The following is a 27667-nucleotide window of genomic DNA, read 5'->3' on the forward strand; positions in this document are numbered from 1 at the left end:
AGAGAATAGAGAGGATCTAGTGTGGTCAGCTGCCGCCTTTTAGTCATAAAAATTATTTTATAATCTTTATTTTTATATATTTAAGTAAGATAAGGCATTACTATAAATCATTTGTGCATTGCACATGATGTTATCCCATTCTCTTCAGCTTCGTTTACATATGGCCATTGTAAGGGTCCCATTGACTTTTCTTTGTGTAATATTTGACCCTTGATAGGTATTTTGTACATTCATTCATTCAGAAAATTACAACCAAACTCAAAGGAGACATCTCCAACGGTTAGAACCGATTTTATCTGAAAGGTTTTGAGGTCGAATTTTAAGCCTTTACTTGGGTTTCTTTCAATTGCACGTGTCCAAGGTACCTCAATCTCAAAACACTTGCATGGTCTGTTAACTGTTGTTGTTAATAGACTAATGATATTGGAAATTGTTGTTCAAAAAAATTGAGTGCTTCATTATTATCCGTAATAAGTTGAAATAACTTTGATTCGTCCAAAGACTGCAATTTCTTTTGTGGTCAAATCGTAATTCATAGCACGTAGATGACTTTCGGTGATAGCCGAAGTAACTCGAGGCCATAGAAAAGTATAAGCCCAAGGCTTCGGAAGTCATCAATTTTGTCCCACCACCATAGAAAAATAACAGAAGCGCAAAGCCTTTGAAGTCAAATTTGAGGTTTTCTCTTTGGTGGGTGAAGGCTTGGAATCCCAAATGTTAACGTCAAACTTGAAAAAATAAAAAATAAAAGAAAATATACACAAATTGTTGGGAAAAAATGATTTCGTCTCCTCTCAAATTCTAATCGCCGTTTCCAACTAGAAGAAAAGCCGTGTAGGTTTGTTAATTCTTTTAAGTCCCAGAACCATCGTTTAGAAGTTGTATTCTATCAATTTTTTAAGTAATACTTTTAAGGTACGTTTGAACGAGAAATTATAATATATATATATATGTATGTATAGATTAGACTTATAAAATTTAAAAAAGAAATTAACTTACTTGGTGAAATAAAAATTAAAATTGTTAAAATTTTTGAAATTCAATGAGAAATTTTTGAGATCTCAAATCCTCGGTTTTATAGTGAGAAATCCACATTTATTTATTTGTTTACGTAAATTTTGTTTTCTTTAATTTTAATTACTAAATTTCATTATAATTTTTTTTAATTTTTAATATATTAGTTATATTTACATATTTTTATAAATCTAATGACATTCATATTTTTTAAGATTTTGCTTTTTCTTATCTCTAGTATCATTATTTTTTATTATAATTTTCATTTTATCAAATTCAAATATTTAAATTTTTTTCTAAAAAATAATTATTCAAACAACGTAATTATAAATTTTGTTATTTTAAATTAATATATTTCAAAATATTAACATTTTAAAATTTTTTTACAATTTTAAAATTTATCAACCACAGGTGACCTTAAAGATATCTTTGAATTTTACTTTATCTTTAAACTCTTTCACATATATTTGATGAATTGAAAATTTTAATTTCAAAATATTTCTCTAAATTCTTATGGTATGAAAAATAGTTATCTTTTTATCGATATGGATTAACTCATAAATCATTATTGATTATAAATGATTTTAATTAAGGAAGGGGAAGATAATTGTCAATTTGTCAAATATAATGCTAAAAATGAAATGCAAATATCAATTAGATTATTGAATTTTTTTAAATTTCAAAAATCAAATTCAATCTCTAACAATCTCAAACATTAAAAATTAAAATTAAAATACAAATATTTTTGCAAATTAATCATAGTAATTTTTTAAAAATTTAGATTTATAATCAATTAAATATTACATCATATAATTAATTAACTAAACAATAAAATAACTTAAACTTAAAGTTTCATAATTTTAAAACCTCCCTCTTATTATTAAACAAAAGTCAAATTAATCATAATAATTAAATTTCCATAATGGAGGTAATGTTCTAAATCATCATTGATTTAATTCCCAAAAATTAAAAAAAAAAATTAGGTAATGTATTGATTTAATTCCCAAAAATTTAAAAAAAAAATTTAGCTCCGGATAGATAAATTAATTTAATGATGGATGCAACTTTCCAAATAAATTTCTTTCAATTAATAATCCAAAAATAAGGCAGCGCTTACCATAATAAGTGCTAAAATCCTAGTCATTTTTTTTTCTTATAAATACTTAAATAATCTTCAACTACTCAATACAGGCGGCCAAGCCACTATTTTTCTTGAATACCGTACCATACTAAAGGTGTACAACAGAGCTTAAACCACCTTCTTCTAAAACAAAAACAAGTACCCCATGGCAGTATAATATAGTCACTATACTTATCGATTATTAAAATACGTAAGCATTTGACTATTCTCTTTTTATTTTATTCAAATTTAAAATCTTTTCTTTTTAATTGATTTAAATACATAAACAAGTTTATCAATGTATACAACTGAAAATGATGAATACTTTTCGATATTTATTGATTCGAATGATAAAAAATTTAATATTTTTAAATAAAAATTTGATTTTAAATATTATGAATAAAAAAATAAGTTTGATAAAAAAAATTTTTTTATAAAATTTGATTCAATTTAACTTCGAATTAATCAAAATTTAAAGTGATTATCAAATACTAAAAGGCTCCAAACAAAAAAAAATGATGAATACTTTTTTGTTTTTGCCGATGATGAATATTATCTAATTCCATATGAATAAGTACATTTTTTATGAAAATATTTTTATTAATTCAATTTTTAATTTAATTAATTTATATATTTATTTTTGAGAAATAATATTTAATAAATTTAAAAATTAAATTTTAATATCTGTGATTTTTATTTTTAAGTTATGACATCTTTTATAAAAAAAAAATTAAAAGAAAATGAAAATATAATTATATCAAAATTTTCATATGGTTGAATTTGACGAGTGAGTACACGCCCGCCCAAACTACGCAATATTGTCATTTCTAGTACCGAAAATGGGTCACTGATACTCGGGTAATGGCAAGCTCGTAATTATGTTCAACACCAAGTCCATTTAGTCACAAGAAAGTCCTTAAAAACCTCGGTAAGTTTCATTTCACACAAACTCAAGGTCGTAGCCTAAGGCAAAGCAAAGATGCAAGAATTGTAAGAAGAAAGAAAACCCTCTTTTGTCTTGCCATTAATTTTGTAGTTTTTTTTTTCTTCATCGAAATCCGGCATGGCAAACCAGTTGGGGAACTTGGTCGAATCAATCAAGTCAAAGGTAAAAGCCCTGAAGAAGTCCAAGAAGCCATACATAAAGATGGACAAGAGCTCAAGCGTTAAGGTAGAGATCCGTAGCAGGAGGGCAAAAAAGCTCATAGAAAAGACTTTGAAAGTCGCTGATCGCCCTGGAGAGCGTAGCATTTCATGACCCTTTTTCTATAATCTTCTTCTTAAAACCATCAACAAAGAAGTCTCTGTTTCTGTATCTCTCCTTTTCTTTTTTTTTTTCATTTTCTTGTAGATACGTACTGTAAAGTACTGTTATGTGTCTTTTCTGGACGTTACAAGATAGTAGAACCGTCTCTGATTGGCAAACAAGAAAAGAAAGCTTTGTTTTGTTTTCTGGGGTTTACGTTTACGTTTCTGTTTTCTCTTTTTCTTTGATGATGATATGACCTAATCAGTTAATATTAATGATATGAATGGTGAAACCATACCTTGTATCTGATAAATCTCTATTTCTTGATTTATCCAATAAAAGACTACCCAGGCAGGCTAAGCAAATTTTATTCCTTCAACAATTTCTCTTCCAGTGAAGAACAGTAGATCAAATCTGACTCGAATTCTCTTTGGCACAATTACCAACTATAAAATTAGCTGTAATTGATATTAAATGATAAGGTCCATAGCAGTTCCACTAGATGGTTTGTCTTTAATAAGCCAATGAACGAGTATTTCATCAGCTGAAAACTATAATTTCCGGTTTAATTTCAGTCGAAGTATAAAAAAGAAAAAAGTTTGATTTTTTTTTTCATTCCTTTTAATTTTCCTGGGTAGCAAATCGAAAACTAAAGGAAATGTTATTGTGGGAACGTAGACTTTCTGGTGAGGCAGTGGGTTTGACATTGAGACTTTGAGGTCGCATCAGAACCGTAGAAATGGAGTCGATCCAAATTAAGAGGCCTTGCCTCAGTCCAAACTCTCCAACAAATGGTTCAATTAGGGTTATTTGTCAATGAAAGCAAGCTGCTTTCTTTCAATTTTTAGGTTTCGGTTTTGTTGATGTGATTTTATTGTCAAGCAGTTCGAAAAAAATCAGTAGATTCAATGGCCATCGAATTCGAAATCAAGGATGTCAACTTCCAGTACTAGTATTAGTAATAAAAATGGTGGACCTCACCTATGATCCCAATTATAGGGGCCTTCTCTAGTTGCCAAACTCGTTCTTAAAGCCCCTTCCAATTTTCAATCCTTGCAGTTTAAAGAAAATAAAATAATGTTTTAAACCATATTTTTCTTTTAATTAAAATTTCAATAATGATAAATAAACACAGTTTATGAACATTTTCTTTTAATAATTCTTTTTAAATTAATTAAATTTATAATTTAAAAAGAGGACAATGTTTTAAAAAATAATTTACTTTTAATAAATTTATTTATTAAAAAAAAACTAGTACCTAGTACACTCTTAATAAAATTTTTAAATTTTGAAAATGGAATTAAAACATTTTGAGAACTGGTATATTTGGCTCCCCTTTTGAAGTATATGAAAGGATCTTGTTAATTTTTTTAATTTTCATAAATTAATTGTTTAATACTGCTATTTGCACTTCAATTTTTTTATCAATATACTCCAAAATTTTAATTTTTAATAAAATGACTTAAATAATCATTAATCAATTATTTTTTATTTTTTACATCTCTTTTCCAATTTTTAATTACGTTTTTTAAAATTTTCTAAAATGAATGCTCCTCGAATCAAAAATGATTTTCTAAAAATTTTTGCATATTTAATACTGTTAATTCTAACTTTAGCCCGTCAATTTGGGCATGTTTTACTGAGTAAGCTCATTGTGGACAAAACTTTGGGCTTTACAGTAATCAACCAGATCCTATTTGTCAAGCCCACACTCATCCCATCTGATCTGTAAGCCAATCTATAATTATCGAATCAAAATTTCAAAAGGGATATATAACTTTTGAATCTGCAAAGAAATTTGTTTTTGATAAAGATGAACTAGTTTACACCGTCAATGCCTATAAGCGAAGCTCCTTTGAGCAAAGAACAAAGTTTCACATATACCTACTTGTAATTTACAAATAGAAGTTTCCAATAGAAAAACAATAAAGAAAAGGAGCCAATGGCCTTAATTCACTAACGATATGCTGTAACTTTCCTCCCAACGGCGTAGCTTCTACTTGGTCGATACAGCAAATCCGCCATAGCATCAATTTCATCTTCCTCAAAGGAACAAGGCTTGTCTTCATCAATTCTCCCTATCTTTCCAACCCCAACACTGTAACTTCTCATTCCCAGGATCCCACCAGCTGATCCCATGTTCGTTTTTTTCATGCGTGATTGTTGCATTTTCTGCACCACCTTACTGTCTATGCCACGCTTCGATACCGCACGTAAAAGTTGTGTGAACTCTTCGTCATCTTTTGCCTTGGAAGAATTGACACAAAAACTCTTAGGCAAGCGTGAAGCTGAAGGGGGAGCAGAGCAAACTACCCCGCCACCATGACCAACCCTGCCAGCACAATCCTCTATACTCTTCATGTAGAAGTCTCTTGCCTTGCTCAGAATTCTGATGGGTGAACATATGATTTTCATTAGCTTGCTTTCCCTGTTTGCTTTACAGCTTTTGCTTCTCATTTTTGGACCTGCGTTTGTTTTGCAAGAAGAAGGTCTGATGTAAAAAATGAACCAGTTTATAACAAAGAGCGAGGTTTCTTTTAATTTTGAGGCAAAGAAGAGATAATGATGGGTTTATATGAAGGTGCAGAGTTGACTTGTTTCTTGGAAGTAACTTGGATTTAAGGTCGTTTGATTGAAATGGTAACGAGCGTGTCGACCTATTTCATATGAAAACTTCAACTACTGCAAAAAAGATAATATTAACAGATAGTAGGATAGTAGGCCAAAATTGAAAACAAAAAGAATAAAATAACCAAGTTGACCAAAACGAAAACTGAGTAAAAGCCAGGAAATTTAGACTCTCTCTAACTCGGTATTGGATTGGCCAAAAAAAAAAAAATCGGCATTGGCGGTCCCAAGGATTCTCTCAGTGTATTGTGTACATTTCGATTGGAGCGAGTGGGCAATTCAACCATGACCGGATTTTTTTAAGAAAAATATTGAGGTTTGAAATTTTCTTCTCAGTTGACATTAATCCAAAAGGAGAACAAGTATAATGAGGCAAGTATGTGTTAAATGTTTTTTTTTTTTTACATAAAATTTAGGACGAGAAGAGATTTTTTTCATTCCAGTGCTAAGATTAGTTCGTACAAAATCATTAGTGATGAGATTCAATTTAAATTTTACAAGCGAAGTTCAAATCTTACCAATATAACCAATTTTATCCCTTAAATGGGTATTTTTTAAACTAATTTTGCAAGTATAATAATCAGAACTGTTTTCTTTTTAGAGTATCATGAGACAATAAACAGGTCAGCTTCAAAATAAGGCCAAAATACTAAGCTCCAAACATTCTTTCTCCAACATCTTTTCAGTGGACTCTTTTAGCATTTCTTTATGAACATTCCAATCCAATCTTCCTTTCCTGCTACTTCCAAATTTCAAGTCTAACAAAAACATTGAAAGATAATATATACATATAGATATATACATATATATATATCTTAACTCTCTTCTTCAGCAAACAGTTTCAATCTTCCAAGTTCCTCTAGGCATCTTTCCTCCATTTTCTGTTTCAGTTCGAGGGGTTTGGTAACAAATCAAGGGTTAAAGGTACAGAAATGAGGAGCAAAGCAGAGTTACAAAGCAAGTTCAAGAACTACATGTCGAAGCCGATGAGCAAGGCAGAGTTACAAAGTAAGTTGAGGCACTACATGTCAAAGCCTAAGAGAGCTTTACACAAGGCAAGAGACTTTTACGTGAAGAGAATGGAGGAATGCGCTAGTAAGGTCGGTTATGGTGGAGTTATCGGCTGCCCTGCTCCACCTCAAGTTTCACGGTTGCCCAGGAGTTTCAGTGTCAACTATTCAAAACCCAACAATGAAGAGAAATTCATGAATTACTTAGAAGTAATGTCGAAGAAAAGGTCAATGGAGTCAATTTTGCAGGAAGAGGAGATGAAAGATGCGTATGGTGGGTTGAAGAGAAGTTATAGTTGCGTTGGCCTGGCGAGAATTGACGAGGACAAGCCCTGCTACTTCGAGGAAGATGCGCTGTATGCTAGAAGCAGAAGTTATGCTTACAAGAGATACTACAATTATTGAAGGGTGAAGAATTGGAACATTGATTTTTTGACACGTATTCTTGATTTTACTTTTTTTTTTGGGTTAGGTTCCAAAGGGGAACAGGGAATCTGCAATCATTCTTTTATTTGCTTATAATTTTATGTATTTTTTGAGTTTCAATTGATGTTATTTGTATATTATTAGCCTTTATGAAATTGAGATGATGATAATGAACAGATGACCAAATATCTAACTTTTCCCATTCTTCATTTATTTCATGCCTAATATTTGGTGATTTAACATGGAAACTCAGAGTGCAACCAATTCACCTGCCATAGGAACCTCCTGATAATGGTCTTTATAAAGTGAACTTTGATGGCACTATTGATAGAGATCGGAAGATGGGTGGAATATGGGATGACAAAAGATACAGAAGGTCTGGTTATGGGAGAGCACATTACCAATCTGCCATGGATAACGAATTCGTACTGTTGAGGCTCGATCATTGGACTTCGCTATAAAGATGGGATTTAAAGAAATTGTGGCAGAATAGGGGATGCTTTAGCAGTTTTGAAAAAGATGCAGGTAATGGATGTGAAGATTAACTTAGTTAATTCATACTATCATTCTTAAAAGATGTTTTTTATTAAATTTGTGATTCAAATTTTAATACTTATAATAATTTTTTTATCCTCAAAACATAACCTCTTTCTAAAAAAAAATATACAGAAAATGAACCTAGACTTTTCTCCTATTGGTTCAATTACAGATGAAGTCGGAACAAAAGTTGAAAAATTCATTTGATTTATGAATGAAAGCATTTTTATTTAAAAAAATTGAAAACTATATAAGATCTCAAAATTAAGAGGAAAAAGGGTACCAGAATTTTGTTCAAAAAGATGGCGAATAAAAATCTCTCTAACCTAACTTATTTAATTTGTTGAAATTTTAGTTGTGAATTTATTTATGACAAACACAATCAATCACATAGGATCATGGGTGGGAAACTTGTTACTAATGGAGAAATTACGTGCCTACAAAATTAATACTGAAATCAAAGAAGCTTCAAGCTGTGTTCAAAGATAGCAACGAATTCATCCATTTGATTCTTGTTTAAAGCTAGACCAACCTCAACTCCACCTTCCTCATCTCTACACTCCGCAAGAGATATAGCCTCACCAGAATCAATGTGAATCAACTCGACCTTATTAGGTCTTCCCCACCCAAAGTTAGTATCATAGACATGTAATTTTGGCGATCCAGCTACAGCAATTAGACGCCCTGATCTTATTCTTTCCATGAGAGTTGGTATCCAATTCTCCACACCTCTCAAACCACTTTTCTCCATTTCTTTAACTTTGCTTCCAATGGCTGTTGCCGCCCCAACAAACCCATTTTCTCCAATTACCTCACTTTTCTTCATTTCTGTAATACTCGGTTTTATGCAATTTCCAAAATATGTTTCAGGAATTGGAAATTCCAGGCGGTTACGGCAATCGAAGGGGAAAAGAAAGTAGTAAAGTTTATCGTTATCATCATCTGATAAGTTGGTAATAGCACTTTCTTGTGTTTTGATCAAAGAAACCCATATTAAGGCACATGTCACAACAAAAGTTGATACGTGCAATTGCTCTGAATCTGCTCCCTTCATGCACTTCGTTGTGACCAAATGCTTTAGTTTCTGGACATGGGCTCGACCCAACACAAATGTTGCCCGCACCTTATCTGCTGCTAATACAGGATGGGCTGGGCCAGAATTCCCACCACAGGATGACACCCAATTCCAGTTCATTTTCAAGAGAAAGAACTCCACCCCGTCAGGATCCTTGATGACATCATTGTTCCACAAGGGAAGTGATTTTTCAAGGCAAGTCAAGTCACCACCCGCCATGTAAACAGATGTCCAGGACCTCATGAAATGCATGAACGTCTTCCCATCACCACACACATGGCAGTAATTAGACCCAATGCAAATACCGGCGTTTGGAAACACAGTGACTTGAAAGGCAATGATGGGGAGCACCCAAGTACCATCTTCTGCCGCAGGTGCCATTGGCAGCTTCGGCGCAAAGGGGTGTAACAATTTAACATCTCGTGGATAATTGGCTACAATATGATTGAAATCTGCAGGGGATTCAACAACCATGAAAGTAACAAAATCACCATCTTTATAATGGATATAGGGCTTGCCGGGTGGTGGTGGGCACATGATATTGGCTGCGAAGGGAAAAAAATGTTGGAAAGTAAGGGAGAGAGAGTGTTTCAGCAACGGGAGAATGATTTCCATGAAGTCCAAGGTAGGGTATGGGAATTCGTAGAGAAAAGGCGTTGTATATTAGGAAAACGAAACCATGGCAGATCGAAGAAAGTGAGACGGAGAGAGGTTGTGGGAACTGAGCCTGGAGGCGGTGAAACTTTGCTGCTATCAAGAACCTTCAATTGGTTAGCTTGAGCCATTTTTGTAGTTGAGACCAAGAAATTTACCCAAGCTTCAATATGCAGATATGGGGTCAGATGATGAATCATATATAGCGAACATAATTAATTTGATGGCCCAATTTCGCATAAATTCTGATTCTTTAGATGTTCTTTCTTCTTATGAAAGATTTTGAATGGAATAGATGCGGCATTGAAATTATTGAAGCTGAAAAAGGATGGATGCAAAGCAAGATAAGACAAGAAAACAGCTAGGTTATTTAAATGTAGATAAAGAGGAGACCAAAATAAGGCTACTCACTATATATAGAGCAGTTAGATAAGTGCATCTTATCATTAGGAATATTTATTTATTTAAGCAAGAGTAAATCCCAAATATTAATATAAAAAAAATAAGCTGGACTCATATCAACATATATAGTTTTCATTTCAATTATATCATTTAATCACATTTAATAGATAAGATCTATTTCAAAATTTATTATAACATATAAAGATGTTAAGGGTGCGAGTATGGAGTGAATAAAATAGCGAATAAAATATTTTTTATCATCATATTTATTCTTTTATAAAATTTATACTTTTTTTTTAGTGGACATTTAATGGAGGATATAATTTTTCATGTTCATTGTTCTTTAAGATAGTATTTGATATAAAGTGATTATTCAAAAAAATTATAATGATTTCTATACGGTGATTAGATCATTATGTTTGGTAATTATTTAGTAGTTCTACATAACATTAATCTTAGATTATTAAAAGAGATTAGATTACTGTCTTTGAGGATGATAAAACTCTTATCTAAAAAGGTGAAAAAGTTTTATTATTAAGGTGAAATAATATGTAATATTAATAATAGTTAATATTACTTATTTAATATATGAATTAAAAATTTTGTTCTTTTTAAAATTAATTATAATTATTTTATATTATAAATTTTTGTATTTTTAAATAGTATTCAATGTAACAAGTTGAAAAAATAATTTATGTGATTTCTTTTAATTTTTTAATTTATATATAATATAATCTTTTAATTTTTAATAGATTGATTTTATTTTCTAATTCAAATTTTTTCACATAATTTATACTATAAAAACTAGCTTAATTACTTATAAATAAATATATTTTTAATTATTAATTCAATTATATTTTATTATGAAATAAATAAAATATTACTAATACATTACAAATTATTATCTTCAAATAATATTAAAATTATTAATTTATGTAACTATTATAATATATATGCATGATTATTTTTGTACTTTCAGATAAAATAATATTTAATTTTTAGTAATACCAAATAGAGTAATATTTAATTACTAAAAATTAATAAGTTTTAACCACACGAAGTGATTCCAAATCACAAATAATTAGATAATATTGGTGATTAACTTGTCTTGATAATCTTAAAAATGATAATAAATGTTACATTAAAAACTTAAAATAAATATTTAAATATTTAAAATTTATTACAATAAATACAAAATTTACAAATAATAAAAATACAATGCACACTTAAAAGCAAGTTTGAAGAACAACAATTCAAAATAAAAAAATTTTGTATAATTGTTTGACAAAATAAAAAAGATTTGTAGATATTTATTAATATAACATAACAGATATATATTTTATATTTATATATTAATTTTTTAAATTATATTCATAATCAAATATTACATCCATATAATCACTTAAATAATTAATAATTACATCATTGAATAATCAACTAATAAACTATAACTTAACAACTAAACTCATTCATAATAGAACTTAATCCTAAGACTTCAAATTTCTAAAACCTCCTCACACCACTAAACCAAGACGTCATTAGTTATATATTTATTAAATATATATATAAATATAAGATTAATATTTTAAATGATCCTTAAACTAAAATGTAATATTTAATTTGATATCTTAACTTAAAATTTCAAAACTTAATATCGTAACTGCTAATTTGTTAATTAATATGTTTTTTATTTGTCTTATGTTATTATTTAAAGTTAATTATGCTTAGAGATATAAATGATATATTAATATTCGTAAGCTACTCGGGTTCGATAAAAATAAAATTTGAATTCAGTTTAATTATTATCAAATTGAGTTCGAGTTTGAATAACTCGACTTATCGATTAAATTGAATTCGAATATTCTTATGTTACGAGTCGAGACTTAAGCTCCGAACTTGCGTGACTCCGGGACTCGGGCATACACTCATTCAACGTCCCAGATCAGCCTTCCTGTCATGGTTCACACCTTTGTGAGGTATTATCCGCTCTAGCCTCCCTGACCTCACAGTTTTATCCTACAAAAGACGCTTTCAAAGGCAAAGGTGGTGTAAACCTTTATATATCCTAGTGACTTTCCTTTTATGTTTAATGTGAGATTCAGGACTCCTCTTTAAGTTCGTGACATTACTTAAGCTCCGAATTCACGCGGCTCCGGGACCTGAGCATCCACTCATCTTGCGTCCCAGATTAGCCTACCTGTCATGGTTCACACCCTTGTGAGGTATTATCCGCTCTGGCCCCCCTGACCTCATGGTTTTGTCCTACAAAAAGCGTCTCACAAGGCAGAGATGGTGTAAACCCTTTTGTACCTCAGTGACCCTTCTATTATGTTCAATGTGGGATTCAGGACTTCTTCTTAGGTCTGTGATATTTTTCACTATCCAACCTCGTGACGCCCTCGTTACGGAGACTGGCCACCCTGCCTACCTCTCTCGAGGCGCTTGACATGGGTCGAACGGTTTAGGGCTGGTTCTGATACCATTTATCACGAATCGAGACTTAAGCTCCAAACTCATGCGACTCCGAGACCCGGGCATTTACCCTTCCGACGTCTCAGATCAGCCTACCTGTCACGATTCACACTTTTTCCTTGTGAGGCACCTTTTGTAGGACAAAACTATGAGGCCAAGGGGCCAACCGTGCGGGTTCAGAGCTTAAGTTTTAACCCGTGACAAGTGGTATCAGAGCCAGTCCTAAACCATTCGATCCACGTCAAGCACCTCGATGGAAGTAGGCAAAGTGACCAGCCTCCGTGACGAGGGCATCACGAGGTTGGGTGGGAAAGAATGTCATGGACCTAAGGAGGAATCATGAATCTCACATCGAACATAATAGGAAGGTCACTGGGGTATATAAGGGTTCACCCCATCTCTTCCTTGTGAGGCACCTTTTGTAAGATAAAATCGTGAGGGCAGGGGGCCAGAGCGGATAATATCTCACAAGGGTGTGAATCTTGACGATCAAGCTGAATAGGAAGGTCACTGAGGTATATAAGGGTTCACACCATCTCTTTCTTGTGAGACACCTTTTGTAGGACAAAATCGTAAGGGCAGGGGGCCAGAGCGGATAATATCTCACAAGGGTATGAACCTTGGCGATCAAGCTGATCCGAAACGCCAAAAGAGTGAATGCTCGGGTCTCGAAACCGCTCGGGTCGGAGCTTAAGTCTCGACCCGTGACACTTACACTCAACTTGAATATCTTACGAGCTTAATCGAATTTTTATATTTTAATATATTTTAATTAATATAATATTTCAAACTAAAATTCGAGTACATATAATCAAATTTTAATTTAATATAAAAATTGAGTTTATTTTTACACATTAATAAAATTTAATCAAGTGAACTAAAATAATTAAATTTTTATTTTGAGTCAAATTTAAATTAAAAAAATTTTTTTGATTAAATTTGTATCAAATTTTAAATTTTAAATTAAATTCAAATTTAATATTATATAAATCCAAACTCAATCTATTATACTCATAATTCACACAACAATAAGGACACAATAATAATAATTAATGTATTCATTACTCAAATACTATATTAAAAAGTTTTAAATTTAAAAATCACGTTTAATATTTATAATAATATTAACCGATTAATATATATACGTCCCGTACAGAAATAGATACGGGTGGATAGTCTCTGTTCTTGAAAACAACAGGTATTTCATGTCAAAATTATATTGATTTTTATTTTCGTTTTTAAAATTTGATACCGTACACAGCTTCAAATAAAATACTACATCGTTTCCCATCAGCCACGGATAATGCAGCACTGCAGAACTGCAACACTTGCGCCAAATTGGACTGCAAAGAATATAAACGCCACTTTTCATACCACTAGCTTCTGGTATCGAAGGACCCTCCAAACGTTAGGCCGATGAGAACTCAACCTCCATCGCCACCGCCACCGCCCCCGCCCAAATCCGAAGACGACCCCGACCTAGCAACGCGGCCCACTTTATTCTCTAATCAAACTCTCACCACCACCGTCCCTGGTCATCGGAAAAAAGGGACAGGTATTCGGCCATGGCTTTTACTGGACTCAACCGGCCAGACCCAGGTGGTGGAGGCCGGAAAGCATGCTATCATGAGGCGGACGGGTTTACCTGCTCGAGATCTTCGGATCTTGGACCCGCTTCTGTCGTACCCGTCGACGATTCTGGGTCGAGAAAAGGCGATCGTGATTAACTTAGAGCACATAAAGGCAATCATCACGGCCCAAGAGGTTTTTCTTTTGAATTCTAAGGATCCTTCGGTTACGCCGTTTGTTGATGAGCTACAAAGCCGGATTTTGTGTCATTATCAAGCAACCAAAGCCCAGGTTCTTTTCTTTTTATTTCTTTATATATTTTTGTTTTATGATTTTCGATTTAGGGTTTTTATTTGTTTTCCTGCTTTGTTTTTGCATCAATGAAATTCAATTATTTCAACTAGGTAAAATTATTTATTCATTGGCCAAGTCTTCTTTTTTCCTCTTCAGGAGGGCGCTGTTGATGATTCCAACTGCATAATTCGAACTAGTTCTCAAAATCTGTCAGCAAGGTTTTCACAGCCTCAGAATCAAGATGAAGAACGTAAAGCAGAAGAGAAACAGGGTCTTGAGAACCCGGATGGATCAAAGATTCTCCCGTTTGAGTTTGTTGCATTAGAAGCATGCCTTGAAGCAGCTTGCAGCTGCTTAGAAAATGAAGTGAGTCTTCTTCTTCTCTGTTATTTTGTCCCTCAACTTTTTTCACCATCATGTTGTTTTTTTGCTTACGTTTGGTTATTGTTTTCTATTGCCAAAACAGGCAAGGACATTGGAGCAAGAGGCTCATCCAGCCTTGGATAAATTGACCTCAAAGATTAGTACACTCAATTTGGAGCGTGTTCGCCAAATTAAAAGCCGATTAGTTGCAATAACTGGGCGAGTTCAAAAGGTTTGGTATTTTAAGCTTTTGAACTATGCAGATTTTCGTTAGTTTTCATATCAACTGTTTGACCTAAAAGTTTTTATGCTGCCATGGATAGATGCAAATTTTGAGTCCAGATGACATCAACAAATTCAATGATTTTCTTGTTTCTAGTTTCATCTTTTGTTTCTTTGTTTGTAATCCATTTTTAATTCAAAATTTAAGTATATAGACATGCTCATTCTCAGGTAAGGGATGAATTGGAACACTTGCTAGATGATGATGAAGATATGGCTGAGATGTATTTAACTGAGAAGCAACTACTTGAAAATTCTTCAACCTCGTCTATGATTGAGAGAGATGATATGGATGGTGAAGGTCTTCAACCAGACATTGATGACAGGCACTGAACAATTTCACCACTTGATTTCATTAAAGCTTCCCTTTTTCAGTTCATTTTATTTGCAATCTTCTGCGTCTCAGATTTGTTTCTGCATTATGTTAGGACACCTGCTGAAATTTCCTTGGCAGCCAATTATCAAGGTGATCTCCAGGACTCTGATAACGCCCAGGATCATTTATTTGGTGCTCCTAACGCAATTGGAAGAGACAGCCATGGAACTCGTACAAGTACCACCCGCAGTGCTATCAGCAAGCACCTTGATGTAGAGGAGTTAGAAATGCTCTTGGAAGCTTACTTTGTACAAATTGATGGTACACTGAACAAGCTATCCACGGTATATCACTTGCATTTGGCACTTTATTACTGTTCCCTTTGTTATCATCTAATAATTTGGACATGGATCAGTCTCATTCTCAAGGAACTTGATTCAATCTACTGGTACAGCTATGAGGCAGTAATCCTGGAATCCTAGCTGAGTTCATTTTATGGACTTTTTACTTCATTTCACTCAAACTGGATGATATTGATATATGATTCGTAAACTTTTCTTAGGATATTGATGGATGAAATATTGCAAGGGATTTTTTATGGTTGGGCATTTTGCTCTGTTTATGATAAAGAAAAAATGTGAATATAGAGCCTATCAGGCTATAACCCCGGTAACCCTTCTGGAAAAGAATTCATGTTGCTTTCTGACTTCCACTTTTCATATTTTAGCTGGAAAAGAATTTCAATTTCACAATATTCAAGCTGTATGACCCTTTTTATACATTTCATTAGCATCTATTAGATCCTATGTTTATGCAAAAGCATACACCGCAATTTATACCTTCAACTGCAGTATGGAGATTTGCTTCTTGTATCAGTCAGTTTTCTTGTGACAGAGGTTATTGACATTTTTCTTAATTTTTCTCTTCTTTCTTGGAAGCTGAGGGAATATGTGGATGACACAGAGGACTACATTAACATAATGCTGGATGACAAACAGAACCATCTCCTGCAGATGGGAGTCATGCTGACAACAGCAACCCTTGTGATCAGTGCCTTTATTGTAGTTGCCGGTATCTTTGGCATGAACATCCAAATTGAGCTATTTGATGATAGCAAAGCAGGGATGCCAGAATTCCTATGGACAATTGGTGGTGGTGCCACTGGGACGATATTCCTATATGTGATTGCTATTGCGTGGTGCAAGTACAAGCGCTTGTTAGAGTAGTTAGACCAAGATGTATACCTTCCGAAGCCATGGGTAATAACATGAACTAAAGTATCTACTATCAGTTGTGTGAACTTATCGAGATTTGCTTTGTGCCGACAAAACCAATGGGTAATTACTAATTTCATTTATGTATCCTTTACATGGTGACCTGTATAAATCTCTTGAATGCTGTTTACCTATTGTAACTGCATTTGCGGCTGCAATGTTTCCAGGCGACTTATTCTCTGATTTCCTTTTCCCATCCATCTTTTCTTCTTTTTTTTTTTTTTTGAGAGGTTTTTTTAGTCTTTTTCTTTCAAGTTTTATCTCATAAATCAGGGGGAGAGAATGCAAGCATGGCTTGGAACAATGATTACCATCTTGGCATTTTAGCTGATCAAGGTTCAAGAGTATGTTAAATCAAATTTTTAGAAAGAGGAATAATGATTTCTTTGATGCGAACTTTTTTTTTTTTTTTTTTTTTTTTTACAAATGAGATGATAGCTTTGAAAGGGTTGCGTCTTTAGGGTTGGGATTTGAATCTGTACGTAATATTTTAAAAAGTAATTATATAAAATTAATTAAGTTAAGTGTGTTTATTTCTTCCTGATAAGCGCAAAATGTTTTTCATTTGTTATGTCCTTTATTATCTAACAAGGAGAAATATGTAATTTGAACCGAGACTGACGTTGTAGATAGAATGGACCAAAGGAACAAAGAAACCTCATCTTTATCTTCATGTTCAAAAAACTGGTGGCTGCCTTCTTGCTAGAGACTTGAGAGAGAGAGAGAGCGAGAGAAGGAGAATGGAGTAATGGTTACCAAATGAGTTCCATAGCGCAAAGCATATTGATGGCACTGACTGTAACAGTCAACCAATTTGCATCTTCAAATGTGCATGCAGTTCATAGAAAACAGGGGAAATCCCCTCCCACCTCTTCCAAACCAAAACCAACAAATACAAATACAATTACAGCAGCTGCATCAACCACTGACATGGGATTAGGAAGGAGAGGTCTCATTTTATCAGCTATGGCTTCTGCTCCTCAACTGAATGATTCCAGAACCGAGCTTCTCAAAAGTACTCACTTCTCACTGCTTTTCTTTCCCATTTTTATTGTTGTTTTTCTAGTGTTTTCCTTTTGGTCGATTTGGGATGTTAGAGGACTTAATAAAACTGTAAATTTTGACAGAGTATCTGAAGAAATCAGAGGAAAACAAAGCCAAGAATGACAAAGAGGTAAATCAGCTTCTAGGCCATATATGCATATCTGCTCCATCTTCTTTTTTATTTTTAATTAGAAATTGATCACCTTTTTAACAGAGAATGGAGAATTATTACAAGCGCAACTACAAGGGTTACTTTGAATTCGTAGAAGGGACTGTGAAAGGGAAGAGCGAGCAGCAGCTAACTGAAGCAGAAAAGGGTATTCTTGATTGGCTTAAAGCTAACAAATAAAACTACTCTACCCCCCCTCTCCCCAACACCCCCTTTTCTTGCAACTTGTATTCAATCTTCAACACGTACGTACCAGTTTCTTGAAAACATAAAACTGTACTTACTGCTAATCCAATTATATATGTCATCGAATCGATTTTTAATGTTACTAATTTCTTTCTGATGGATAATTCCGGTATATAAGCCATTCTTAAATGAAATTTACGAGTTCCAAATCAACTTCAATATTTGCTAAAATATCATTAAAAATTAAAAAAAAAAAAAAAGATTCGGCTACCGATATTTGAACCCTGATTCCAATCATCCAAGGAATTACCAATGTGCTACAGCTTTCTGAAATGATGTATTTTCATCCTAATTTGAGTTACTTGTTTTTTTTTTTTTTTTTCCTTTCCCTGTCTAATGTCTTCTTCCTGCGAAAATGCAAAATTTAACAAATGAGGTTAGTATGACAATACGTAGGGATGAGATAAAAAAACAAAAAATTCAAAAATTAATTTGAAATCGTAGTGTTTGATTTAATTTAGATTAATTTTTTTATTTAGTTTGAATTAAATTTAAATATTAAATATATATTAATTAGATTAAATTTCGAATCAAAAAATAAAAATTGAAAAAAATTGAATTGAATCAAATTACATATTTTTTTAGTTTTTTAATTTTTTAAATTTTTATAAAATAAAAAAATAATTTTATATTAAAATCTATTTAAATATTTAAAATAATATATAAAAGTTTAATAAATTAAAAATTAAAAATCGATATATTGAATTAAATTGATAAAGTTTAATTCAATTTGAATTGAATCAAAATTTAAAATTTTATAATATTATAAAATATTTAAAAGAAATCGAATTCAATTCAAATTAAACTAAACCTTATCACTCCTAAAAATACATAAACAATGGATAAACAATTAATATTCTTAGAAGCCTTGGAAAGATGGATTCACCTTCAATCCTTCATCACAAAAAAAAAAAAAAAAACCCTCCTTTTTTATGTTATACTAAAATCTGTATTGTGGATTTGTAGATTTGCTTTATGAGATAAATATATTTTCATTATTTCAGCAGTACTGTATGACTATTTTTTTTTTCTCTATTGAAAATTTTGAAGTAGGCTTTGTAATAGTGGGCTTTTGGCTTAATGGACTTAAATCAAACTTAATAGTGAACCCAGACTCAGCTTTTTTTTTTATCTTCTTGGGAAAAACATTGGCCCAAATAAGTTAAAAAACCAAAAGAATTTTTCCGCTGCCGGGATTTGAACCCGGTTTCCAAATATCAGAAGGAATTGCCAATGTGCTACAGCGGAAGCGATAGGAGAAGGATGCAAACTTAATTATAACAATCAAATAATCCATTTTTCCCTCAACAATCAACATCACCTGCAATCTGCGTTCACTGGATCTGCTCTCTGTGCTTCCAAAAGTTTTTCAACAAAATAAACGTGTACTGTTCTTCATCTCACTCGTCCTTTTTCATTGTCTGCCTTCTATTTTTCTTGCCAAGACCTTACCGACTAAGTTAAAAAAAAAGGAAAGATTATGAAGAATAGTTCCAATAAATTAAAACAACTAAGCCCAAATGGACACAATTAGTAAATTTACATTACGCAATGCAATATATAAATGAAAAGATTGGTTTTCTATTTCTTTGGTATTGTACTTGAAAACCCCTTAGAAGTGGTGTGGTGGCATGTCGTGCTGGTGCATGCCTGTTCTCTCTAGTTGCTGTGATGATGGGATTCATGCTTCAAATATTACCACAAACTTTACTTTTGTTTCTGTAACAATAAGACCCCATCCTTCTAGTTTGTTTTCGGCAACCAGATTGACCTACACAGTTATTGATGTTTCAAAACTAGGATCTTCACCGGGATTTCTTGATAACAGGTTAAATAATTGGAATTGGAATTTCTTGGCATGGACAATTTTCATTTCTGGCAGGTTCTCTTGGCATGAATGTATGCAATTTTTTATATTAAAGTACATTCATTAATTTAATTTTTGCTACCACAGGAAATCATATGCATCCAAAACCAAGATTTAGCCTGAACCGCTGAACGATATTTGCAAACTGGAAGGGGAAAAAGGAGAAGAAATTAGTGCATTCTAGAGATGATAGTGCTCACTGCTCATGCTCACTGATAAGTAACACATGCAGCTCTATGAAATTGCAGATAAGGGAGCAGCAGACAGCTGTCATGGAAAACAGAAACAAGTCTTGTTAAAACAGCAGTGGAGACACGAACAGAAATTAGATAAGTACTATAAGAACCAACACAACGGCCGTGTTCCCCGTTCTGTGTTACAGGGGATTGAAGTTTTTGTTTTGGTGGTGGTTGGAAGAACAATGGATGTTTTTCCCATCCTCTCTCAGATCCTTATCCAATATAATGGAATGCAACAAGGCAGAGACTAGCATTATTTGTCTTTAGCTTTGCTTCCTCTTTCTTTATTTGTAATTTTTTGTTTTTTTTTTACTTACATTGAGGACTCCCAATACTGAAGATTAAAATATATGAAAATAGCACCTGTGAGTATAGATAGATCAGAAGTTTTGACACCCTAAATCCCCAACTGCTATATTTTCTTTATCCCAGTTCAACATTTTCAGCAGAAACCAAATTATATAATCTTAATAGGAACTGACTGGGAATAATTAGATGAATAAAGAAATCAAAGGCAGAGACATATAATTGTGCCATGACATCAAGCTCGATGCCAGCTGCTAAGCAGACAAGGTTGGAGGGAGCAAAGCGGGAATAATAAATCATGTATAAGAAATATATTTAAAAATAAGAGCCTTCCAAATAAGATAAAAGAGCAAATTATTAAATATAATGGGGCATGTTCCTTCGGGTCAGGAAGATCAAAGGCAGGATCTTACGGGGCTTAAAAAAGGGTCATGGAGATGCATATGAAATATTCCGACATTAGCTTGGTCATTTCCCTCCTCATCTCTGAGCTTTGATATGAATGCCCATCATCACCCCATTACACTTCGCATCATCCTGTCTCATTCTCATGTGCATATTTAGCCTAAACTTCTGCGTTATTATGAGAAATGGAACCATCGGAGTGGAGATGGAGCCCTGCCTGGACACATAGAGACACGGGTTCTTGTCCTTATTGATGACCAAGCCATTTCCATGATTTGATTCTACTACTCACACAGAGAAAAGAGCTACCTTTTCAATTTTGATATCGGGGAAAATCCCCCCTAATCAAATCTGAGTATCTCATCTTTATTTGAATTTTGATCACATTCTATTTGAATAGCTCCCAAAGTTAGGTGGATGACACACCCATTTGTCCTCTATTGTTGAAAAGAATAGTTCTAGTTCAATTGCACAATAACTTGTCCTTGGAATTGAAGTTAATAAATGGTGTCGGTTTTAGGTTCAAATTTTATCATACAAAAAAGACTGAAGAGTAAACCAGCATCTATTTTCGCCTGCACATGCATGCAACAGCCGACAGGCTTGGTTTCTTGATCGCTTATCTTTTATGGCTTGAAATTGTGGACAGGAAGTAGTTTTCGCATCTTCTAAAAGATTAGTAGGAAGCATAATTTATTACAAGAAGCATGAGACTAAACCGTGGATGATAGAGACAAGATGAGAGGAATGTCAAAAGATTAGGAAACATAATGAAAGCTTATACTTTCATTGCAGTGGGAACATCCATATCTAAAGCAAAGGATACACAAATCTGAACCTTTCCAAACAGGTTTCTGTATAAAATCTCACTATTAGTTTTGCTTTGCTGAAGTGAGGTCATTGTCCTAAAGCTACAGTACTACTCAATGTGGGGAAAATGAACTATTGTTTGATAGCAGTTAATTTAATTATTTATATTGGAGTATTTTTGTATTTAAGTTGAATTTAAGTGATCAAACTGCAAGTTGAGAGATATAAAGAGAGCATGGGGCTCCATCAAAAACAAAAGACTGACATAATTACACGTAGAGGCCGCCCAAAGCCCCAGCTGGTTTGTTCTCAGGTTGACAGGGAAAGCATGAAATTTATTTCCAACTTTTGCTCTCAGTTTGTTTCGCATTGCATTGGTGGGTACAAGGAAACTTGGAAAAGAAATGAAATGAAAAATGAAAGTAACAAGATCCCATTTGAGATCTGATTCCTTTTTTTTTTTTTTAACTTTGGCAAGCCTTCTTCCATTTCTTTTTAGAGCCACAGATCCAGTAGCAGCAAGAGCAGGCTGATATTTAGAAACTTAACCATGCACCTTATCCCATCCCCAGTCCATTCTCTTTCCTTAAAACGACCTGTCAATTTTGAAACTTCCAATGAGGTGATATTTCAAACTACAATGAGAAAAATAATGCTGAAGGTTTAAAACATTGTAATTCTTAAATATGTGGTGCATTATTAGAAATTAAAGCAAAAAAAAAAAAAAAAGAAATCAATTGGAAGTTACTTAACTGGTTATTTTGTAGCCGGTTTCCAGATGGAGAAAACTGTAAAAAACCAAAGTGGTCTTGGAATGCAGGTCCTCCCTGCAATAATTCAATGGTTATCAACATTTTTCAATCAAAAGCTTCAACATATAAGTTAATGTTAGAGGAAAAACCTGGAACTGGAGGTTAAGAATAGGCAACTACCTGAAAGTGTGTTGCAGAGAACCCCTGGGAACAATCAAAGACACTCTCCATTGAAGCTTGATTATTGGTGTGTGCAAAATTATTCTGGAAAATTGTCAAGATTCGAGAAGCTATAATTAACAGCATTAACAATAAGAGAATGACTGAGAGAAGATATGAATGAGGTGAACCTACCTTGGAGAAATTGATGAGAGGAGAGCTGGCTGTATCATCAAGAAAAGAAGGCAGTTCCTGATCTTCCCGGCGTCTTCGACACTCCTTGTTTCTGTGTCTTTTGCCAGCATTATTATTCAATGAAGCACCTTTGGATGCGGTATACTGATGATATTGATTATCATGGTTGAAGTAACCATTATCTTCATAGAAATGTGGAGGCCCAGAAGATGCATCAGAAACCATGGAAAGGTCTTCTTCTTCTTCAACAACATCATCAACCTCTTCTTTACCTCTATTCTCTCTATGTTCATCATAAAAGCCACTCTTTCTATCCCTTAAACCATGACCTTTATGCGGAGGATTTGTAGATAGAAAAGACTGTTCTAAGTAATTAGTCCAACCAGACTCACACCCACTACTACATTCTGAGGCCAAGACATTCATTTTTTTTTCTCCTCAAAAGAAAACCCACCAATCTGAATGCCTTATCCCTCAATCTCTGGCTCCTTTTTATCAAGAAAAGAAGTAAGTCCCCCCACCCCGGGGGCTCTCCTTTCAAAAAAACAAAACCTAAAAAAAAAAAGGGCAGGTAACAGTAAATCTGTAGATGATGAAGTGATATGTTTCCCTATACTTGGGTGATGGATCAAGAAGGATAGAACTAAAGGGAGTGGGAAAGAACAAAGAGAATCAGACTCAAATCCTAGACTAGTTTTGTCCTCATCCTCCCCCATTCGACTCTCGATGTGAATGAATCAAAAGTGCCAGTTGGGTGGGTCTAGTGGGTGCATGTAATGTAAGAAAGAAAGAGAAAGACAGAGAGAGAGAGAGAGCCACAACCCCTTCACATGCTAGACAGAGAGGCACTGTGTACCCTATTAACAAAACCGGGCACACGTCCATTTTCCCTTCCTCAGTATATAGACAGCTCTACCTTGGGCAATAGTATAGTCTCAAAACCCTCTTCTCTTTCAATTTTTTTTCTTCTTCATATGCAGTGGCGGACTATATGATATGACAAGGTGTTTATAAACATTCCTAGATATTAAGAGGCAAGAAAAATAAAAAAAATTGAACATTTTTTTCATTGACAGAATTAATAATTTTCAAAATAAAATTTGATAATATTAATAATGATTCTTGATTGAATAGAAGGATGTATTTGAGTGTTATTTATTTTCATGAAGTTTAAAAAAAAATTTAACTTTAATTTATTTAATATTAAATTTTAATTTTTTTATAAAATTAAAATTTTATGATTTTTAATATAAAAATTTTAAAATATAAAAAATATAAGAATTTTAGATGTTAAAAAAAACATAATTTTGAGATATCTTAAAGAATTAACAAAAAAATTGGAACGAAAGAGTAATATTTATAAAGAATACAACTATGTCTCTTTTTTAATAATATAAAAATTCTTCTAAAATAATTATAATAATACAGTAATATAGTATTTCAAAATTTTGATCTATTCCATGCATTTTTAGAGCTTTTCATTTTCTAGGTGAGATGACATTAGCTTTGACATCACCAATAAGGCTTTGTTTTTAGTTGGGATTTTGCAAGGATCTTATATTATCTTATATTTAATAAATATTTAATATTTTATAATTTTATATTTAAATTAAATTCATTTATTTATGGTTAATTAATTTTAAATTAAATATTTAATATGGTATTAGAGTTTTTTTTATTATTTTTTTCAAATTTATCATGTGATAAATGTTTTTTTATCTCTGTTACATATTATAAGAATTTATTAAAATAATATTATCTCACATTTAATAAATATATAATTTTTTATAATTTTATATTTAAATTGAGACCTAATATGATCCTCAGAATACGTATGCCATGTTCATTGTGCAGTTAATTTTAGCTGTTGATGTACAAAATCTTTTTTGAAGAAATTATGCAGCATCTGGAGACAAAAAAAGTACTAATTGTTTATCATTACTTTTCTTTCGTTTTCCAACTTTTAATTCTTTTCATTGCAGTGTTTAGCACATTTTACTTAGGGTAAAAACCACAACAAAAAAATTTTTTTTGAAAGATGAAATAAAAAATAAAAAAGTTACCTTAGAATCAATATATATAGTCCAAATTTAAATAAATCTATTAATATTTATTTTTAAATATCTTATTATTTTTAATTTTTTTCATTAATAAGATATCATTATATAATTAATTATAGCTTATATATGTATAACGTGCCAAATATTAACTCTTGTTAAATGTTTAGAGACTTGTTAAGAAGAAAATTTAGGCACGGCTGCACAAGTTGGGAGACGGGATTTCTTGGGGCAAGAAGTGGGTACCCTACCCAGCAGTTGACTCTAGGGTTTTATGCATCTACATGCCATACTGTATCTCACTCACCTTTCCAAAGTGCTTAGAAAAAAATTACTGAATGGTTGAATTATAAAATAACAAATGTCTATTTTTTTACTTATTTATTTTCTTCCTATTAGACCGAATGTAAAATCAACATATTTCTGTCTTTTTTTTTTTAACTATATTTTTCTCTTACTTAGCTTTTCAATTTTTAAGAAATTGCACACACATGTTGGCATGTGCATATTTATAAATATACTCAAGATTTTATATATATATATATATATCTTTCTCGATCTTTTGGTTAAAAATTAAAAATCAATAACTTTAATATATCACACACATGTGCACATGTACACGAACTTCAACCTAAATTGCTCTTTTAATCCTTCATTTATATTTGTCACTTGGGATCTTAGGTACTATTTCCAACACTTGGTTTTTTCCCCTTTGGTTCTTCACTTCTTTGGTACTCGATTAATAATGTAGAAGGGAGATTTCGCCCGATTAGAACATTTGAACAGTCATATAACATTTTTCATTTATGCTTGTCATGTTAATATATATATGCGTGTGTGTATGAAAGTTTTCAATCAAATATGTTAATAGTGATCTACATAATATACGACCCCTTTTTGTTGAAAGTTGAGGTTTTTTTTTCTTTGAAACTGCATAATGCTAAATTCGTCTATATATTTTTTTGATATTATAGAAAGTTAAGAGAAAAACAAGAATATCTCTTACAAACATAATAACATTTGATTTAATAACATTTAATAATATCTCGCTTTTGAAAGAACAAAAAAATATCATTAACTCAGACCATCTAATTTAAAGAGATAAATGAATTGATTAATCTTTGTGAATTAAATATCTTAATTAAGTAAAAATCCATGTGTTTAAAATGAACAATAGAATGGCTAATACTATATATATTCATCCTTAACCCTAAGCCATTTTAATTTGTGCACATGTGATTGCCAAATAAAGGCCAAACACAGCACGATACACTACATCACATAAAGGATAGTAATAGTCAATAATGTCTTTATCATTATTATAATGATAGGTGTTGTCAATGATATGCTTCCAATAATTTGTCGTTCTTCCATAGAGGTTTTTTTTTTTTTTTGGCCAATTTTCAATAGAGTTTATTAGTTGTATATTCAAGATTGTTTTCAAAGATGTCAACTTATAATATAGGTAAAAAATTATTGACAAATTTATTAATTTTATTAATAAAAACGATGTTCAGAAAAAGATTTTAAGGATATTTTTAAAAAATTTTCATTAAAATTTTTTAATTTTTTAATTTTTAAAGGTGTGCATAAACACCCTACTTCAACGTATAAATAAATCCGCCTAGGAGTTTATTATTGTTTACTTGCCTCTGCTAGCATAATGGCAACAAACCATGTTGATAAGATTTCTTTACAAGGGGAGAAGGCTGGAAAAGACCCTAACCCTAGCAAAAAGGTCGGAAAATTCTCTAGAAATCTAGTCCATGGCCAGAGAGCACATGGTTCACCAAAGAAAATGGAGGTTAAAACTTTCAAAACCCATGTGCAATATTTTTCCCTATTGGATCACTCAGTTTTCAATAATCCCATCAATAAAAATACAATTTCAAGTCGGTCGTACTCTCTACCTACATCAATTAAGTTTTGATTAAATCTTGCAATTTGAATCACCGTATCATATAAAATATTATATTCGTATTATATTTTATATAAAAATTATATGTTATAATTTATATCGATACGAAAATATAAAATATATTTTTTTATTTTATTAAATTTATTAAAAAATTTTTAAAATTTTAAATTATATTATTTTTATATCATTTATTCATATTATTTTTGTATTATATCATCTAATCGGCTGGAGGATGAAAAATTGCAGTCTTACCACTCTCTCTCCACTGATTGTTTGAAGCATTAAAGATTGGATATGTCCTATCCAGCTCATATGGGCCATAATTTCGACAACTGGTCACACGGGTCTTCCAGTAGCACTGGGCCCATGATCCAACGTTAGAATAACAGTTGAGTCAACTTGGGTTGACAGGTTACAGAGCACCCAATTCCAATCAACCCCTGAAACTATTTGCCGCTGTACTCAGGTGAAACTTAAGTTAGAGATAAAATCGTAATCCGCTTTGTCCCAAATTGAAGTTATGTCTTTCTATTTGATAATCTGGCAGATTGTCAAATATATTAAAATAATTTTTAAAAGTATTAAAATATTAATATTTTAATATCTTAAATATATTTTAAAATTAAATAATAATATTTTGGATCAAGCCTAGACTTCAGAAATCTTATTTAGGACCTTATCAAAGTTAAATCAAATTCACAAACTGAATAAATAATATGATCCGAGGACAGATCTATACAGTATAAAAGGAAAATATTTCGTTCCCCGGTTCCCTTCTCTGGATTTAAATGCCCTTTTTCCTGTCCCTAGGGTCG

General features: G+C 32.2%; 6 protein-coding genes and 1 pseudogene across 8 annotated transcripts; 4 read left to right on the top strand and 3 right to left on the bottom strand.

Annotated features, from left to right (window-relative positions):
• Positions 1-3070: 3070 nt before the first annotated feature.
• Positions 3071-3596, top strand: LOC111298681 (uncharacterized). Its single transcript, XM_022893406.2, has one exon. It carries the CDS (start codon positions 3198-3200, stop codon positions 3390-3392), a length of 195 nt encoding a protein of 64 aa, XP_022749141.2. The 5' UTR covers positions 3071-3197; the 3' UTR covers positions 3393-3596.
• A 1561-nt stretch (positions 3597-5157) lies between these two features.
• LOC111295705 (uncharacterized) lies at positions 5158-5977 on the bottom strand. The gene has a single exon (XM_022889336.2). It carries the CDS (start codon positions 5838-5840, stop codon positions 5340-5342), a length of 501 nt encoding a protein of 166 aa, XP_022745071.2. The 5' UTR covers positions 5841-5977; the 3' UTR covers positions 5158-5339.
• A 128-nt stretch (positions 5978-6105) lies between these two features.
• On the top strand, positions 6106-7567 carry LOC111298383 (uncharacterized). The gene has a single exon (XM_089745415.1). It carries the CDS (start codon positions 6944-6946, stop codon positions 7424-7426), a length of 483 nt encoding a protein of 160 aa, XP_089601541.1. The 5' UTR covers positions 6106-6943; the 3' UTR covers positions 7427-7567.
• A 138-nt stretch (positions 7568-7705) lies between these two features.
• On the bottom strand, positions 7706-9902 carry LOC111295700 (coumaroyl-CoA:anthocyanidin 3-O-glucoside-6''-O-coumaroyltransferase 1 pseudogene; annotated as a pseudogene). The gene has a single exon (XR_016328729.1). The product of XR_016328729.1 is annotated as a coumaroyl-CoA:anthocyanidin 3-O-glucoside-6''-O-coumaroyltransferase 1 pseudogene (transcript).
• Positions 9903-13975: 4073 nt separating this feature from the next.
• Positions 13976-16868, top strand: LOC111295711 (magnesium transporter MRS2-3-like). The gene is made up of 6 exons (XM_022889349.2): positions 13976-14447; positions 14607-14816; positions 14917-15045; positions 15267-15421; positions 15524-15755; positions 16350-16868. Exons 1-6 carry the CDS (start codon positions 14004-14006, stop codon positions 16635-16637), a joined length of 1458 nt encoding a protein of 485 aa, XP_022745084.1. The 5' UTR covers positions 13976-14003; the 3' UTR covers positions 16638-16868.
• Positions 16869-16963: 95 nt separating this feature from the next.
• Positions 16964-20593, top strand: LOC111295718 (photosystem I reaction center subunit N). 2 transcript variants are annotated; one of them, XM_089745416.1, is made up of 4 exons: positions 17018-17700; positions 17813-17859; positions 17944-18046; positions 20099-20593. In XM_089745416.1, the coding sequence occupies exons 1-4, from the start codon at positions 17445-17447 to the stop codon at positions 20140-20142; spliced, it is 450 nt and encodes a 149-aa protein (XP_089601542.1). In that variant the 5' UTR covers positions 17018-17444; the 3' UTR covers positions 20143-20593. The 2 variants fall into 2 exon arrangements, with proteins under 2 accessions (XP_022745097.1, XP_089601542.1); XM_022889362.2 differs by lacking the exon at positions 20099-20593 and having other exon boundaries at positions 16964-17700; positions 17944-18226.
• A 1494-nt stretch (positions 20594-22087) lies between these two features.
• LOC111298682 (protein SOB FIVE-LIKE 5-like) lies at positions 22088-23625 on the bottom strand. The gene is made up of 4 exons (XM_022893408.2): positions 22878-23625; positions 22704-22787; positions 22525-22598; positions 22088-22367 (listed from the first exon to the last, which is right to left on the bottom strand). The coding sequence occupies exons 1-4, from the start codon at positions 23301-23303 to the stop codon at positions 22358-22360; spliced, it is 594 nt and encodes a 197-aa protein (XP_022749143.2). The 5' UTR covers positions 23304-23625; the 3' UTR covers positions 22088-22357.
• Positions 23626-27667: the final 4042 nt, after the last annotated feature.

Source organism: Durio zibethinus, chromosome 16 (assembly GCF_047325235.1).
Source record: "Durio zibethinus cultivar Kanyao isolate XHJ-2024 chromosome 16, ASM4732523v1, whole genome shotgun sequence".
In the NCBI taxonomy this organism is placed as follows: Eukaryota; Viridiplantae; Streptophyta; class Magnoliopsida; order Malvales; family Malvaceae; genus Durio; species Durio zibethinus.

Excerpts from the sequence above, each read along its gene's own strand:
- LOC111298681 (XM_022893406.2), top strand. The coding sequence starts at position 3,198 with ATGGCAAACCAGTTGGGGAACTTGGTCGAATCAATCAAGTCAAAGGTA.
- LOC111295705 (XM_022889336.2), bottom strand. The coding sequence starts at position 5,840 with ATGAGAAGCAAAAGCTGTAAAGCAAACAGGGAAAGCAAGCTAATGAAA.
- LOC111298383 (XM_089745415.1), top strand. The coding sequence starts at position 6,944 with ATGAGGAGCAAAGCAGAGTTACAAAGCAAGTTCAAGAACTACATGTCG.
- LOC111295711 (XM_022889349.2), top strand. The coding sequence starts at position 14,004 with ATGAGAACTCAACCTCCATCGCCACCGCCACCGCCCCCGCCCAAATCC. Across the intron at positions 14,448-14,606 it reads ATCAAGCAACCAAAGCCCAG|GAGGGCGCTGTTGATGATTC; the intron begins GTTCTTTTCTTT and ends TTTCCTCTTCAG. Across the intron at positions 15,046-15,266 it reads TAACTGGGCGAGTTCAAAAG|GTAAGGGATGAATTGGAACA; the intron begins GTTTGGTATTTT and ends GCTCATTCTCAG.
- LOC111295718 (XM_089745416.1), top strand. The coding sequence starts at position 17,445 with ATGAGTTCCATAGCGCAAAGCATATTGATGGCACTGACTGTAACAGTC. Across the intron at positions 17,701-17,812 it reads CAGAACCGAGCTTCTCAAAA|AGTATCTGAAGAAATCAGAG; the intron begins GTACTCACTTCT and ends AAATTTTGACAG. Across the intron at positions 17,860-17,943 it reads AAGCCAAGAATGACAAAGAG|AGAATGGAGAATTATTACAA; the intron begins GTAAATCAGCTT and ends CCTTTTTAACAG.
- LOC111298682 (XM_022893408.2), bottom strand. The coding sequence starts at position 23,303 with ATGAATGTCTTGGCCTCAGAATGTAGTAGTGGGTGTGAGTCTGGTTGG. Across the intron at positions 22,788-22,877 it reads CTCTCATCAATTTCTCCAAG|AATAATTTTGCACACACCAA; the intron begins GTAGGTTCACCT and ends ACAATTTTCCAG. Across the intron at positions 22,599-22,703 it reads TCTCTGCAACACACTTTCAG|GGAGGACCTGCATTCCAAGA; the intron begins GTAGTTGCCTAT and ends GAATTATTGCAG.